Source organism: Antedon bifida, chromosome 6 (assembly GCF_963402885.1).
Source record: "Antedon bifida chromosome 6, ecAntBifi1.1, whole genome shotgun sequence".
NCBI lineage: Eukaryota > Metazoa > Echinodermata > Crinoidea > Comatulida > Antedonidae > Antedon > Antedon bifida.
Genome location: NC_136231.1, coordinates 20,418,674 through 20,436,299, shown reverse-complemented (window position 1 = coordinate 20,436,299; position 17,626 = coordinate 20,418,674). Strand labels below are relative to the sequence as shown.

Sequence of the window (17,626 nt, the reverse complement as noted above, 5' to 3'; positions counted from 1 at the left end):
TCCTTTAGTAGATATACAAAGTGGTAAAAAGAATAACAAATGCTTTTAAATTGTAGATAACAGTCCGATGAAATCTACTACAAATAGTATAATTGTGTTATAAAATAATACAATATTGTGTGTATAAATGTGGATGGGCGATTATTATTTTACGTGATGTTTTATTGGGGAGGTGTTCCTGGCGTTTATTAAAATAAATACCATCCTAATTGGTATAATTAATACATTATTCCGCGACAAATTGGGCCGTTTTGGCCAAAGATGGAAGACGTTTTAGCATAATTTATATATAGATACATCTGACAATATATTGGTACAATGCCAGCACAAATTTGAGATAAAAGGTATTGAAACAATGGCGACGATTTACGCTTCCTTTAAAAGTATTTGTATAGAGTTTCATCATTGTTGTAAACCAACGTTTAATCAGACTAAGAGTATTTTATGAGACAAGAATTAATAACTACATCCAGCATTTTGGTTCTACGAAACTAGTATAGTTAAATTTAACACCATAAAATAGAAAGTGGAACGAATGAATAAGTACAATGGCTTGAGAACAATGGCTCGCTGAATCGATTTTTGAATTTTGTAATAATACCTTGACAACTCTACAAAACCGTCATATATAATGATGTAATGGTACATCATTTCAATTGTTCTCCCACGTCTCCGTTTAGTATTTATATTGACTATACTTTAAATCAAACAGCTTAAGCTTGGTTACTACTTGTACACAACGCAATGACGTAGGTACAAGTCAAGTGAGAGAGACCAATCACAAGCGACAGTTGAGACGATCCATTGCGTCGTGATTGGTCAAATTGCTTTTATTTGGGTTTCGTCCAAGTGGAACCCTCGATTTAACCTCATATCTACGCCGTAGAAAGTATACAGAACCTGCTCACATTCATAACCTTGCTCGACATATGGCACTGTGCTTAGTCTAACTTACAATAATCATTATGGTACAGTACTACTGTTACAGTATTATTAGGCCTACGGTATAGTAATCCCAGAGATGAGAATAAATATAACTTTCTAAAAAAAATTGGGAAAAGGTAGCCATCTCTCTCCACAAACACGTTATACAGTACTTAACTCTCTTACATCATAACTACTTTCCATTGTTTTGGTTAGTTGAATATGTTTTTGTGTTTAATATTATTTCGTTTTAATAATAACTTATACCTGCAGGTGCAATTTTTATTAAATAGAAGAAACTATCAAATTATTCTATTTCTCACTGAAGATGGTAGGAAATTACCGAAGCTTAAAGAATATAATAATGTGAATTGTATACGATGTACACGTGCATTTGTGCGTTTTTGTTTTTTTTAAATTAAATGGGTTAAATTATCTTCTATCAGAAAGATCACTTGTCGAATTACAATAATAGTTGTGATGTGGGCACGTTATCAACAGACAAATAAAGCAAAACTTAAATAATAATTTTATGATTAAGTTAACAATGAAGAAAAGATATGTGATTATATATATGAATTAGTATAAGGTGTATGTATAAATGTATGTTATATTGGTACATACATGTTTTCTACATTCCCATACGGCAAATAGTTTGGTTATGCTTTGTAGCATGTTACAAACCGAATACTGTAATTATGATGGATTAGATTAGATGTATAAATGTAAAAATCATAATGAATGAAAAAACAGACACCCCTACGAAAACAAAAATTCGGTTTGGATTCAAATGTTTATAACATTCTTTTTTGTTGCAATTTACACAAGATCACGTCGGCCATGTGACGTATCTGGTTACTAGTAAACAATTCCAATAACTATTCAATAATGTATCAATCAATACTATACTTGACAATTATTTCAACTTTTTATTTAGTGATGAATGTCAAAATCATTAATGATCCACTATTGAATAATAAAACATGTAATAATAAAGTAGACCTAGCTGTTCTGAAAAATAAAAAAAAATTCAAACAATTTAATAATTACAAATTGAAAATTGCAGTTTAGACAATACCATACATTATAAAACAAATTTGTCCAAGATAATCCACATACTATACTTTCCTATGTTACATATTTACATGCTTATTTATCAAGATCTAGACACATAATTTAAAAACAATTTCACATATACCTGGAAAAATCATCATTAACATTGATTAATAAAAATCAAAAGACAACAAAAACAATTGTTTTAAATCAACTAGAACAAACGTGTGTTTAACCAGTAACGATGATGATAATGTTATTTCCCAGTTGAGTAAAATACTAATTATTTATGCATTTCAAGGAAGAATAGTGTCAGATATTTAATTATACACTTCATGTGAGTGCAAATGCAAGTTTCAGTGTGTTTATTCATCAACGTCACTTGTACTGCTACGTTCACTGTCATCAGACCTATCCACGCTGTCTTCACCATCAGACTTTGGACGTTTAGTAAACAATGTCATCAAAGTGTTGAACCGCTCCTCAACCTAACAAAACATAAATTAGACCATTCCATTGATTTTAATTTAAATGTTTACAAGAAATTACACAACTTAATCGTAAACAAATACAAATGATATACAACACCAAATTAAGTTGTAATTAACTAATTAAATTAGGCCTATCTTTCTGGATACAAGAATGTTTTAAACTGTTTAATACATTTTAAATATGTTGAGGCTTTCCAGGAAAATCTTTTATAAATGTATTTATTTGTAATGTCTGAGGTTAATGTTTTATCATTTTGTATGTATTTTTTATAATGATTTTCCAATTAAATTCAAATCAAACTAGAAAATATTAAATATATGGGGACTTTATACAAGCGTGACCCAACCATAGAGGACACTACATTAAACACAATCAACCATGGAGGGCGCTAATTTTAAAAAGGGTCAGTTATTATGTCATTAACATTATTATTCTAACATTCATTACAATATTGAGATTAGGTAAGTTTAACTTAATTTCTGGAAAACTTAACTGTCACGATAAAAGATCATATTATAAACATTATATTATTGATAATATAATGTTTTGACATACAGATAATACCATGAGCACCGTCTGTGCATGTTATAAAACATTATTAACAATGCTATTAAAAAGAGCACTTAAAAATATTTAATTTATTATTATTGATTTTTGTATGTGGCAGTTCATAGATAATAAAGAAAAGGCAAGCCTACATCATACAATGTTTGATTGCACATAGAGACATGAGATTCAACCTTACTTAAGATTATTAAACAGTACTAAAAAAACATAAACATTATTGTAAAGAGAGAAAAAAAAATACCTCAGGAAGGCTTTTGTTGCCCAATATTTCAGATACCTGATCAAAGGCCATTTTGTTATTGTCTATTGTCTGGCAGGTCTGCAACAGTAATCGATCTTCATCTCTGAAATTTAATATTATAAAACATTATTATTATTATCTTAGGATGGACAATATTATTTTAGAGAGCTAAAACTAAAAAAAACTCTTCTTGCTTTATATTAGAATAGAAATATTAATGAGGGCAGTCTAGGGATCAACACTAGTATCGGTATAAATAACTCTTCCGGACTATAGTATCTTCAGGCTAAATCGTCTACCAGTAATATCAAAATAGTAGTATATGATCAAAAAAAGTACTACACAAGTTGTTATTCTACAATTAAATAATTATTTGTTGTCTGTCTGTGTATATATATATATTATTATCTGATGAAGTTTATTTATATAAGTATTTAACACAATGAAGATAAACAATGAAATGTTGAGTAAATACCTTGTCCAGGAGACAACGATACTGCCATCTATTTTCTGTGTAACATTATCGGCAGATATCTTGCTCTTTGATTTACTATCGTGAGGCATACTGTTTTGTCCAGTTGTTTCTATTATTGAGCAACTGGTGTCTTTATGATCCTGTAAACAACTTGTTTCAGCTTTATTAAAGTCTTTATCTTCTTGCAAACATTTTGATGCATTATTGTCTTTTTCTATGCTCTGTTCTGTTGATCTTCTCAATTCTTTGGCACCTGAAGATTTCATATCACAGATTTGTAGTTCTTCATCCTTCTTTTGAACTAACTCCTTGGTTGGTGTCTCTTTTAATCTATCATGCTGGTCATCCTCCTGAAATGAATCGGGTTGCTTAATCTGTTCTGTAGCATCTTTAGCAATAGAAGAATCATTATTACTATAATTGCTTACAACATTGCTATTCCTACTATCAGGGTTCAACGAAGCTTCATTTGATGATAAACAATGCATACTATCAGTCCTTGAATTTTGGTCTGAATATCTACTTTCTCCTTCAGTGTCAGTCGAACTACTAGATTCCATGCATATCTTTTCAACAGTAGGAAGATTTTTACAAGGTTCATTAATTGATATAAGCTTTGTATTCATTTCTAAAGGAAAATTATTACTACCAACAATGTTACCAATTTGTTCAAAATGTCTTTCTTGTGTGTCTTGGGCATTAAATGTGTTATCTATGGATTCTGTTCTATTGTCTTCTGAAGAATATCCAATTGGTGAATTATCTTCACTTCTATCGTTATCCTGAACTTCGAAAGAATTTGATAAAGGACTTTTGTACTCAGGAGATCCAATGTTACTGTCTTCAGATTCACTACTTCCTTTACTTTCTTGACTTGACATCTCAGCATCTGGTGAGTTACTGGATGTTGTATCAGCACCAGTTATCAACTCTGGATCATCCTCTACAACAAGGCCATCACCAATCAACTTCTGTACCTCTTCATCAGCTTCATCATCATCCATCTCCATCTCTTCGATATCTTCCTCTTCTGTTTCCACAGCATCTTCTTCCATCTCTTCACTCTCTCCACATGCATTTTCATTGAGATAGTCTGCTAGATTGCTACACATCTCGGATAAGTTGCTTACAGCAGCACTGTATGGGGTTCCGTCATCATGATCTTCATCATTGTCATTTACTTCAATGTGTCCACTTTCTTTCTGGGATTTTGAGACTTTTATTCTGGTGCTCGTTGATGCACGACGTCTGACAGATGCAATACCTCGGAAAGAGCTAGTCAATTCTGCTCTTGATACCTGAAGCCAATAATAATGTTATAATGATTTGTATACTGAATTGTTTTATATTGTTATATAATTACATATATTTTTGATGTAAGGAGCTTTATTAAATTGTTGAATGTTGTATTGGAAAGATGGAATCTTTTTTGCCCACATTTTACAGCGCCATAAACATTGATTGTTGAAATGTCACTATACAACTGTACATTATCATTATAAATGTTTATTGAAAAACTAACAATGACAAAAGAATAGGTTTGACATCTACGGGATCGAAAGGGGGTCAACTTAAAAAATTGTTTTAAAACCAAGGTACAATGAATGGCCTACTGTGTCTTTGGAAATAAGCACACTAAACAATATATTAACCTTTGCAGCACAATATGCGCAGTGCCTTGTTTTTTTCTGAACTCTTGTATCCAATGAGCGATCATGACAACTACAACGACATCTTTTGGTTCCATACTGAAGCTCCGCATTCAGTGTTTGCCAAGGGTCAACGGTATCAACCTGTAAAAGTAGTTTGACTAAATTAATAAGTTTAATTTGTTTTGCAAATATCTAACAGTAAATGAAATATCAATTACAGGATTTATCAAATTATCAAAAAGCAATTATTCTATTATACGTGAAAGACAATTAGTCAACTGACCTTTCCTGGATGTATTTTGCCTTTAAGGTGCTTCTCCTCATCTTCACTGTCAGGTAATTCAACCTCCTCAAATCCATCAAACTTTAAATGTAAATATCATAAAATAAATCTAAATTTATTTATAGTCTACTGATAACACATGCAACTAGAATATAGTTAAAGTACAAGTAGAATTACAGTATTTATGGTTCGAAAAAATGAGGCACATTGCCTGTGAAATCTAGTGACAACTGACAAAATAGAAATATTGCATTACTACTAAAAGAGAATGGAACAAATATAAGGGTTGTTGCCATCATGTTTCATGAACTATCTTGGAAAACTATGGTTTGTATTCGAGAAGGTTATTTTCACAAAATATTTGCATTGTGTCTGCCTATCTCCGAATTATTTTGCATAATATATACACTATATACTTGCAATTAAAATTAACATACCTCTTTGTCTTCACTCCATTCTGCCATCTCGAAATCAGGCATCAATGTCTCTGCTGGTTTATCATATGGAAATAGACTACTTAACTCTTGCTCCAAGTGAGGCTGACCCTTTAGTAATGGCAACAGCAAATCTTTTAACTAGAAAAACAAATTAAAGTATATATGCTTAACATTACAGTATATGTTTGTTTTCGTACCTTTTAACAATTAAACAAAGGGTGGGATGTCATTAGTCAATTTGTAAATAACAGAAGCATGTTAGAGGACACATTTGCATGTAAAATAAAAGTCATTGTTCATCACTAAACTGAGATACAGTTAATTTTACAACTGGTGTAAATGACATTGGCCTTAGGTAGCAGAACCAGCTATATAAAGACAAGATGAAATAAAAGTATCACTTGAATAATCTGTTCTTCACTGGCTTAAAATTGAACAGTGTATCATCTACAAAATATCTACTCTACCAATCTTCATTTAATATCATTCACAAAAAGGTCTTCTCTCTGAAATGGCTGCTCTTCTTTTTTTATTCATTCTGAAATCTGCCAAGCACCATTGGGTTGAAATCACCTTCCACTTATACCCATCAATGTAAATCTCTTATGCAACTCAAGTAAATTTAAAAAAAAATGTTTTTAGGTTTTTTTTTACAGATTTAAAATAAAAATGTGTTTTATTATTGACCTGTTGGTATGTTCTGTTCTCTGTATCCCCCCATGTAACAATAGCTTTCAAAATCTTCTGGAAGTGGCCAGGCTGCTTCTGAAAATGTACCTCTACTTCACGAAGAAAAAGCTTGGCTTTGGAAAACTCCAAGTACGACATTAGCTTAACAGAAAACAAAATTAGCATAAAAAATGTGATTTTTTACATATAATTACCGGGTTTTTTTTATATTCAAAGTCATTTGATAACAAACATGTTTAAGTGTAGTAAAATAATCAGTAAACTACAACTCCCTGCTCTATCATTTCGACAAAACATTGAACAACATAAAATTCACAAACATCTGCATATAAAACATTGTACAGCTTTCATGTATTTTTAGAACCTTGATCATGGCTCTCTTCATCATATTAAAGTCTTGCAGTACTGTAGGTGATTACTTAATAATCCTTACTTACCACACCACACTTCATTGCTTGGGTTGGATCAAGAAAGGCAGTGAAGTCTTCAATTAATTCATCATGTCCATGCAATACATTCTTTAGCTTTTCATAACACTTAAAAATAAATAACAATTACATATTACAACCATAATTGGGTATATCACACTTTTTTGTCAAACTAGTTTGATATTGTAGACAGAGCTTTAGACTAAAAGCACTTGAAAAAAAGAAACCAAAAAAAAAGACTTGTGCTAACCAACTCAATGCTCAAACAAAAGATTAAAGCGTAACCAAACAACATAAGAAAAAAAATAATTTAAAAAAAAAGGTTTTATGGTACTTACATGTGCTATATGTTGTTCATTTGACTCAATCTCAGCCAAAACATTTAAAAATTCAATATATTTAATAGGATGGTCTTTATAGGTGTTCTGTAGAAAATAATGTTAGTGAAACAGAAAATTTATGTTGGTCTTCATATACAGTATTGTAGTTTGTAGAAAATTAAAATTAACCATCTTCTGCAACAAGATTTTTATATTGAATGTGGAATCATATTTTCTTAAAGACATGAATACATTTGCTTTAATATTTCAATGCATTTAAAAAAAAGAAAATTATGTTTTGATATGGCATTTAAATCAATACCTCAACTCGGCTCAGATACGATGTTGCAAACAAATCATCTCGCTCAGCTTTCTGAAAAAAAAAAAAAATGGAAGTAATGTAACATTATCATCATGCAATCAACTTACTAAGCACAAATCAATATTCAAGCAGTCAACGAACTACTGTACTTAGTCATCTTTTGTAAAAATAATTAATATCTATTCCCTATAACTATAACAGATTTAAGCAATACGTTATGTTAAACAGTGGATTGCCATACTTGTTGCCATGGCCTATCATTTGACATACAATTAGGATGGAATCAGCAGGTTTTGTGTGGAATAATCAAATTCACTTCAAATATTTAATGTCTTGAATTCATTGAATTAGAGAGAATATTTCCATTCATTGGAAGATTGTTCTATACAACATTATATTCAACAGAACAGTCAATCTTTCAATTCATAATAATTTCTCCTCATTCAATATTTGTTTACTAGCGTATCATTTCATTAAAATGTATTTTGTATATACCTTAGGATCATTTTTTACAATTTCTGGATCGAGCAGAACAACAGTTGATTCCATTTCTTTGCGAAGTCTGCTCTTTAACCTCTTTGCAGCTACCTTTCTTGATGCCTTTATCTGTTCTTCAGACATCAAACCTGAGACTGCATCTGTAGAAGTCCCTTCATCAGGACTGTTGTCATCAATGTTACCTGGATCTAGAGATTTCTCTGGACTAGTCATCTCATCTGTTATTAGTTCTTTATATGACTTTGAATCAGAAGCATTGACAACATCCAGCTCAAAATCATCTTCATCAAGTTCTGTTTCTTTATCATCTTCAGCTTGATCTTCATCATCAGCAGTCACACCTTCAACATCAATGTCATCCTCTTCATAATCTTCGTTGATGGTTGATTCATCTTCAATGGGTATTCCAGAGTCAATACTAACATCTGGATTTGGTTTCACTTGCTTTTGTATGTTCTCATCAGAATCAACAACAGGTTTTATTGACAACATATCTGAAGATCCTTCAGAATGGTCACTTTTACAAGATGTGCCTATGGTACTATGGTTATTTTTAATTTCTACTTGACAATCTGTGACATCAACAGGGTGAGAATGTTTGTCAGTTGCCATCTGATGAAATGACTGAGATGGAGAACATTGGCCATCTTCTGACGTTTGAATAGCAGAAACTAAATCTTCAGATGCCGTGATGGCTTGTGAAGAAGTATTCCTTTTCTCTGGTTTCTTCTCTTGCTTTGCTTTTGTTAAATCTGTATTATTTTGATGAATTTGAAATCCTTTGAGTGCTGATATTCCTCCAGCAGTACCTTTATTAAGACAAGACGGTACAATATTGGTATCTGATTTCTTATTAGCATCCTTGGCCAAAGACTGTCTTCCTCCAAATTTAATTACCTGCCCATGCTTTCCCGGACTCAGCTGAATAATTTCCGATTTGGATGGAACAATTGACATATTGGAAGAACTAGCTTTGTTGACTGACCCATCAGTTTTATTTGTATCAGTATTTAATGAATTGTCTTTAACTAAAACAAAATTTCTCTGTGGTGTGCTTTGTGGAATCATTATAACTGTAGGTTGTGAACATATAGGAGTAGTAATTACAGGATTAGTTCTTTGAGAAGGTAGATGTGTTTGGAGGGTCACAATGGAAGTGGTTGTCACCGGTGTGGTTACACTTGATAATGCTGGACTAGATGTTGCAGTTACCAGTTGGCTTGATACAACATTTGTACTAGTCTTCTCAATTACTGGTTTCACAGTTACTATATTTGTTTGCATTGTACTACTATTTTTTACAGAAATGTTAGATGTTGGCACACAAACTCTGGGAACCACTGTTACTGGTTGTGGTATTTGACCAACAGTCACACTTTGTGTGCTACCAAAAACCGTAGGTTGCGGTAATACATTGATTACGGTTGGTAAAGTTACAGGATTGTTTGGTAAAAACTGGATAATTTGTTGTCCATTAACGGTCTGTACAAGAGCAACTGGACAACTTGTTGGTAATAAAGTGTTCACATTCTTACTTTTCTTCTTTAATTTACATATTTCTATTTTTTCAACAGTAGATTCATTGACAGAAGCAAGTACAGCTTTTCTTGTTCTTTCTTCCGTTTTTCTTTCTTTTTCTGCATCTCGTTCCAATTTTATCAAACTGCTCATTTTTAAATTCTAATCAAAAAAGCATTAACAAAATTATTTCAATGAAATTATTTCAAATACATGTGCAATTCATAGCATTTCATATGAAGTTTATAGTTCCTACTCTTTCAGTTAAATGTAAATAATACATACTCCAATCAAATCTAAATCAATTTAGCAATGAATGGTAGAAATTCTTACTTTCATCCAATCAGGTAACTGATCTTGAAATTGGAATATTGGAGCGACCTCTTGACCTGGTAAAACTGGTCTACATGGATTGAAACTTAGTGGTATAATCTTATGCTTCCTATAGTTCTGTAAGAAAATCAGAGATGAGTATTTTAGGTAATAGGAACTTGTTCCTCAGTTGCCTGCTCTCTTCCTGTATGTTGTTTTTATATTCAATGGAGGTACTGTGAACTCAATTAGAGTTCGCTTTAATAACGGGTTACGCTTCTGAAATTGCCTAGATATAATAGCGCAAGCATGAAGTTTGTTACGAATAACGTTCTCTCTTTCTATGAATATTGGAGGAACTCTATACATAGTTTTAAGAACAGAATTCATGACAGTTGCAATAGTCTGATTCAAACCATAATTACCATACTTTCACAAACCACAATTGGTTTTTCAGGATATTGTAGGTTGGTTTTGTGGAAGTTGCTTATATTGTTAATTTTCTGGTGTAATTGTTTCTCTTCTTGTTTTTTTTGTATGATTTTTATATTGATTTACTATTCGAAATAAATGAATGAATGAATATATTTTGTCATTTTATGTATTTTGGGGGAAATAAATATATTAATGTGAAAGGAATATGCGGAATATTTCAAATAAATAAATAAATTGATTGTACCTTTATGATATTATCACGTTTCTTCTTAGTGCTGAAGTTCTTTATCCTTGCCTGAATCTGCTTTACTGTTTTTCCTGGAATCATGTGTTTTTGAATAAGTCTAAATTTAGTTGAATACTGGTCAAATTGGTGCAAACCTAATACAATCAAACTAGAAAAAAAACAACAGGAACATTATGCAGTTATAGGTCTGTACATGCACCATGTTATTCCTAGAACAGTTAAATCATGCTACAAAATCAGAGACATGCATGATGGAAAACTTTAAAATACTGTGAATGTTCATCAATCAGACATAAGTGCAATATTTCACTTAAGTCAATAAATATTTACGGATTTCCATTTAAAAAACATCCATATTTGGCCTAGATTTACTTGTGGTTTGGCATTACATCAAGATGGCAACTGAAAGACCAACTACTGTATCATTTATCACTATTTTATAGATCAAAAATTGTAGGAGTACATACTGGTCTTCTGAGTCAACAAACGTGGGCTTGCTGGATGATTGAAAGCGCAAGCCATAATGAGGCAACAACTCAGGATACATAAACACAATACTGCTCATCAGAATGATCTTAGCATGTTTTGGAACATGCTTTGAATTATAATGTCTTTCCGTGCTACAACTACTACTGTCTACTTGCTTCTTTATACTTTTCGAGGGTGTTGTTTCTGCATTGTCTGTTTCATCATCACCTTCACTCCAGTTATTCACAATCTCTAACGCTCCTTTTAGGTTGCAAGCTACGAAAGCAGATGTGGACTGGCCTGCTTGTTTAGATGTTCCTTCATCTTCAGACCCTTCTGTTGCAGTCAGACCTCCCAGCATTGCTAGTTCATTTAGGAACATTTTGGCTTGTTCAGCTTCTCTGTTGTAATTATTGTCACCTCGCCCTAGCAAATTTAACTGACACAGAAGCTGCACATGCTGTTTGAGAGATAAAAAAACCATAATTGTCTCTGTCAGGTTTATCACCTTTCTTAAATGCATTTTGAGAACCATATATATCATTTTGGTTGGTGCAACACTTTTCACTCATACAGATTATATTTATAATGTACTGAGCTGTGATTATATAGATAAACCCTTTGACTTCACATCTACTACTAACTCACATTATAAATATTTATGTAACATAAAGTTAAAATATAAAACAGTCCATTTTGTTTTGGGCTATTAATTTTTGTACAAATACTTTGAAAATGTTTAATTCATTTGGTATGATAATTTCCAAAGTGTCTCTTTCTGCTTTAAAGAGATGAGAACAAACACTTGATTTTAAAACTAAAAATACAAACCTGTTGCATTTGTTGCTGAAGTTGTAAACGTTCACTAGGCGTTACAATTGGAATCACTTTAACTGGAACTTTGGATGTTGGATTATTGGTAAGGGTACCTGTACTTCTCATCTGAGACAACATGACCGCCAGTGTCCTAGGTGGATTGTAGTCAACTCTTGGCGCTTCAACTGTGTCAGTCCAACTACTTTCTTCACCATACTGTCAATAAAAATGGCTATATCATATTGTTTGAAAGTTTAAGGCAATAAATAAAGTATAGATTTTTCCTATATTTAAATATATTATTTTTATATTGTCTTTAGGCATAAGGATTACCACTGTTCTGTTAGATACTGTAGGTGGTAATCCCGACACAGGGTACAGTAACTCTCTTACAAAATTATAAAGGGTATAATTGTATTATTCAGAAACCCCTCAGATTATATTTTGAATGACTTACACTTTCCAGTAATTCATCCAAGAGAACATTTAACTCTTTTTCTGTAAAAAACAAAAGCAAGTATGTTATACAATAATATTCCTGCATTTTGTTTTTTTATTATCATAAACAATGCCAAACATGCTGTTGAGAAATGATGTGCTCTATTGCTTCAGATGGTGACAAGTATATTATGATTCATTATAATTAATAATTACAATAAAGACTATGTCATATCTACTCTTCTCTCATTTTTTTTTTTCAAACATTCCTAACATTCATAGTAGGCCTCGGCTAGTGCAACAATTTCCAATATAGGATTTATTGAATCAGGCATTACTATTTGAAAACTTTATATTCAAGTGAAATACTTACTGCTAACTCTGACAGCCCGATCATTTCTCGTTTCTTCGGTGTCAATGACTTCTTCTTCATCCGCCATAAAGTTAAAATCAGGATCATTTTGCTCATCATCAAACGTATCATTTAACTCATTTTCTAGAGAAATGGTATTGTAATAATATAGTATTTGGTAATGAAAACAATGATTTTGAAATGGTTTTGGTAATTGCTGTAGCCTTAATGACATAATGACATTATTGTTGGTGACTTGAATGAATTACAAAACTATAACACTGAACATTTAAAAGATTTGCATTGGATTCATAAAACATCATACAATAGTAAACAAACCTTTTTTATCTTTAAATAAATCATTCAGCCACTCTTTCCATTCTTTATTATCCTCACAATCCGAGTCGTACATATCAGCAGTAATATCAGGTGCCACAAACGATGCCTCAATCTCATCTAATGAGTTCTCAATCGTCAGTTTTGATCTGGTTCTTTTTGCAATGATATCCTAATTTTAATTAATCAACATCAAATCAAGTTATTTTGGTAAAATAAAACAACTTAAATTAAAGGCTTCTTAATTTCACAATCAATTTTAGGGGAAAAAAAGGAAAATTATGGTGTAGAAAACTACATTCACAGATATGTTTCACAGGACAGAAAAAAAAACAAAAAAAAGACTATTACATTTTGAAATGCAATATATTTGAATATAACATTTGTCTTCTACATTTGTTTTTATTCACTGGTCCTTAAATTTAAATTTTTTCATAAACCAAAGCTAAGCAGGCCAATACAAACTTTCTGTATGATGACTTTATTTCCAGTAACCAGAATTTATTTTATCTAGAAAACACTGATTTTATAGACTAATACTCAATTCTGCCTAGTTAAAAGAAAACAATTTAATAACATTTGTACCGTTCCATGTGGTTTCTGGCTCATTGAATCCAACTCTTTATCCATCTCATCCAGTAACTTCATAAACTTGTCATCATCAGATATCTTATCTGGTTGTGGAATCGATGATGGTGGCAGCATAGACGTTGTCGCCTTCTCCTTCTCATTTAGGTGAGGAAGAGGCACTGCAAGAGGCTCTGCAGCATCTTCTGTTGTGTTTTCTATTATACAAGTGTCTTTCAAAGGACTTTCTTCTTGGTTTTCTAGGAAACTGTGTTGAGACAATGGCGTAAATGGAGATGGTGACCCAAACTCACTCACTTGTGATGACAGGTAACTTTCATGATCACTTTCATCTTTCTGTGTTGTAACAAAACATTATAAAGTTAGAAATTGAGAACGGTATGGCAAAAGCATGTGAGAGTTTTGGCAAGATGCAGAGATTTTTACGCAGGTATTTTGGTTTTGGTCTCAGCTATTTTCTAAATCTAAGGCCTAAGCTAGAGTCTTCCTTAAATTGTGGGTACTGAATGGTCTCCCCTGCTTTTGTAAAGGTCTTCTGTATCATAAATCTTAAATGAAAACCCTGATGTGAGGGATTAAAGGCCTGTCCGTGACATAATACCTTTAGGCAAGATGCTATCATTGTCTCATCAGATGGGACATACGTAAAATACACATGTGTACAAGAAAGAACTTGGTATGTGAAAACAGTAGTGTGTTGATTACGGTAGGAAATGCACTGTGGCTGCGGACTGCGGCTGTGGGTCTGAACTGAGGAAAGTAATGCACAATATGGATGGACTATCTGGATAGAGGGAAAGAAGGGCATGGTGAGGTTTAGACGGTTCAAAATTTACCTTCTCTGTAAGGTCTAATGCAAGGTTGCTTACCGCAATATATTCAATACTACAAAATTCCATTTCAACAATTCTCAAAAGTACCTCATTTGGATCAGGCTTGTAATCTTCATCATCCTCAGAATCTTCATCAAAATTAATTTCTGCAAATTGTGGAACAACTTTCTTGTTCTTCACTGGAGAAAGCGGCCAAACATATGGTGCCTAGAATTTATAAAAAATGTAACGTTGAAATACAGATTTTAGGACAATTCTATTACCTATTTCAACACAATAAACATTAACAGTAAGACCTACTAATGTTGATATAAGTTTGCGGTACACCACATATGTTAGTTCTGAAAAGAACTGTTGAGAAAATCAACAGTTCTTTTAAGAACTAACATATGTGGTGTTCCGCAAACTTATATCAACATTTGATTTCGCCATGCAAACCTTCAAACAAGACCTACTAATTAACACTTACATTTCTAGCTTGTTGAACAACTTCTTTTAACTTTGATCTTGTCATTTTTGGTTCCTGAAAAAGTTTCATACATATTAGTACATGATAGTAAATTAGAATTGTAATAAAGAAACAGTGCGATTTAAAAGTTTTAATGAATCTCTCATAAACTTAAAGACCTGAAGGTCTCAGATTTCGCAATGTTGGTCAACGAATCATAAGACACACTTCTGTAAAAGTTAATAATAGACATCTGTATATACTGTACAGTACTTACGAATGATGCTTCTTCACTTTCTTCTATCTTCTCTGTTCCTTCAATATCTTCATTTTTTTCTAACTGTTCTTTCTCCTCTTCTTCTAACATGGTATTTCTCACCATTGCCAGAACATGTTCATTTGTTATTACATGCTGTAAATAGAAATTTAACAACATATATCTATTGATAACAGATTTTTTTTTGGAGAGGTCTTGAAAATGAAAAATATTAATACAAAATTTGAAATATGATTATCTTCCCAATTTAGAGACATAACAATTTATTTTGTGTCAAAATTATAGATTAGCATGGTAGCCATTTTATATTCTTAAAATTCAAGTCTTTATTTAGCATTATCTGTTTATTTGGTATTAAAACTCATGGTCATGTCTTGAGACTGTATAAAAAAAGTAGTAATCGTTGTAATAGTCATACATTCAATGTATGTACATACATTTTATAATACTGTATATATAAAGTTTAGTATGTTTATAGTAGTAGGCCACCTCCCACCTCTTATATAAACTTACATGCAATATGCTTTTAACATTAATAGCTGTCAGGTTATTCTTTGTAGCGTTAGCCTCTAACGTTTCCTCTAGTTCATCATTGACTCCAAAACAGCTTTCATCACTTGATTCATTGTCCACTTTTCTCTTTTTAAATCTTAACTTCTTGAGCTTTTTCCCCTGAAGCTTTCGTTTAAATCGGGTACCAGAGCACGACTTTTTAGGAGAAAACCTAAATGGTATCTTATGCTTTGAGATGCTTCTTAATCTGTCACCAGATTTGGAAGTTGATCCCTGAAGGTTGTCATCATGCCCAGAAGAGCTTCCCGTTTTAGCAAACTTTCGTTTTTTAGATCTTTGGTGGTACGTTGTTTTCTTTCTTTTACAGGGAAGTTTGGCTTTGCCAGTTGACTTCACTGGCGATTCATTTTTTGGTGATGAATCTTCATCACTTACATAATCATCATCACTGTTATCTGAAGCGAAATTAACGATTTTTAATTGATTTTCATCGTCTTTCTCAATCGTTTTATCATCAAGTGGTGGCGTTCTTAAAGAAACTGATTTAGAACACATGGCAATGTCTGTATCTTGTTCTTCTTCTGCTGAAAAACTCTCTTTCATTACTTGTTTATTCATGATTTTATCTTCAGAATATGTTTCTTTTTCAGTTGTTTCCTGGGCATTATTACTGGTGTCTTTTGAACAAAAATTCATGGTTGTTTTATTTTGAGGACAATTTCTATCTTCACTCGGGTTTTCCTCCCTTGAATCAGGTGGTTTCACTCCTGCCATCAATTATTCCGAGTCTACCTCACTCATACTATGATAATTTATATCAATCTTTCGCATTGACTGAAATATAAAAAAAATATATAAGTTATCGAATTCAGATAATTATTGATTTTTAATGATACGGAAGACCGTTCAGGCGACTAGTGAATTTGTAAAATGCATCAATGTCTTTATTGCAATGTGTTTTACATTGATGATGTAAAATATAATGTGGATGCGATTATTAAACATCATATTCATATATTTTTTTTCACTATTTTTCGGTTCGGCGTTCATTATTATTGGGGTTTGGTGTTGTTCATTATTATTGGGGTTTGGTGTGGTTCATTATTATTGGGGTTTGGTGTGGTTCATTATTATTGGGGTTTGGTGTGGTTCATCATTGGAGTTCGGTGTGGTTCATCATTAGGGTTTAGTGTGGTTCATCATTGCATTGGGGTTTAGTGTGGTTCGAGATGCACTGACTGAGAGGGAGGTAATTCGAAGGACCCATATTTTTAGCCAGATAATTGTCGCCTAGTCTAGTTATAATATTAGCCTAGACTATTAAGATATCTAGGCCTAGTTAGTAGGCCTAGGCCCTACATAGGATAGCCGCCGGATAGCCTAGGCCATAGTCTAGCTAGAAGACAGGCGCGCCAGCAGCTAGCAGGAAAACAGGTTTTTAGGCTAGCTAGTAGAGGCTAGCCTAGCTACCTTTTTAGTTAGGCCTAGTTACATACCTTCAAAGTTTCAATTCAATTTAAATATTCAGACACATAATCTGCTAGGCAATTTGAAATTAAAGCTTATGTCTTAAACACATAATTAATAAACTCATTAATTTGCACTCTGCGTTGTTTTTGTGCGCCAAATCACAAATATAAAAATTGACAATTGTTTTTAATAC

The 17,626-nt window shown here is 32.3% G+C and overlaps 1 protein-coding gene across 1 annotated transcript; it reads right to left on the bottom strand.

The window, feature by feature from the left end:
• Positions 1 to 1,727: 1,727 nt before the first annotated feature.
• On the bottom strand, positions 1,728 to 17,588 carry LOC144845268 (GON-4-like protein). Its single transcript, XM_078702459.1, has 24 exons — positions 17,460 to 17,588; positions 15,964 to 16,797; positions 15,451 to 15,585; positions 15,195 to 15,248; positions 14,813 to 14,932; positions 13,890 to 14,228; positions 13,308 to 13,476; positions 12,990 to 13,112; positions 12,636 to 12,676; positions 12,194 to 12,394; positions 11,362 to 11,822; positions 10,892 to 11,042; positions 10,234 to 10,350; positions 8,380 to 10,062; positions 7,885 to 7,935; positions 7,581 to 7,667; positions 7,252 to 7,350; positions 6,812 to 6,955; positions 6,125 to 6,262; positions 5,688 to 5,768; positions 5,405 to 5,545; positions 3,753 to 5,050; positions 3,278 to 3,380; positions 1,728 to 2,465 (listed from the first exon to the last, which is right to left on the bottom strand). Exons 2-24 carry the CDS (start codon positions 16,735 to 16,737, stop codon positions 2,343 to 2,345), a joined length of 6,633 nt encoding a protein of 2,210 aa, XP_078558585.1. The 5' UTR covers positions 16,738 to 16,797; positions 17,460 to 17,588; the 3' UTR covers positions 1,728 to 2,342.
• Between the last annotated feature and the right edge of the window lie 38 nt (positions 17,589 to 17,626).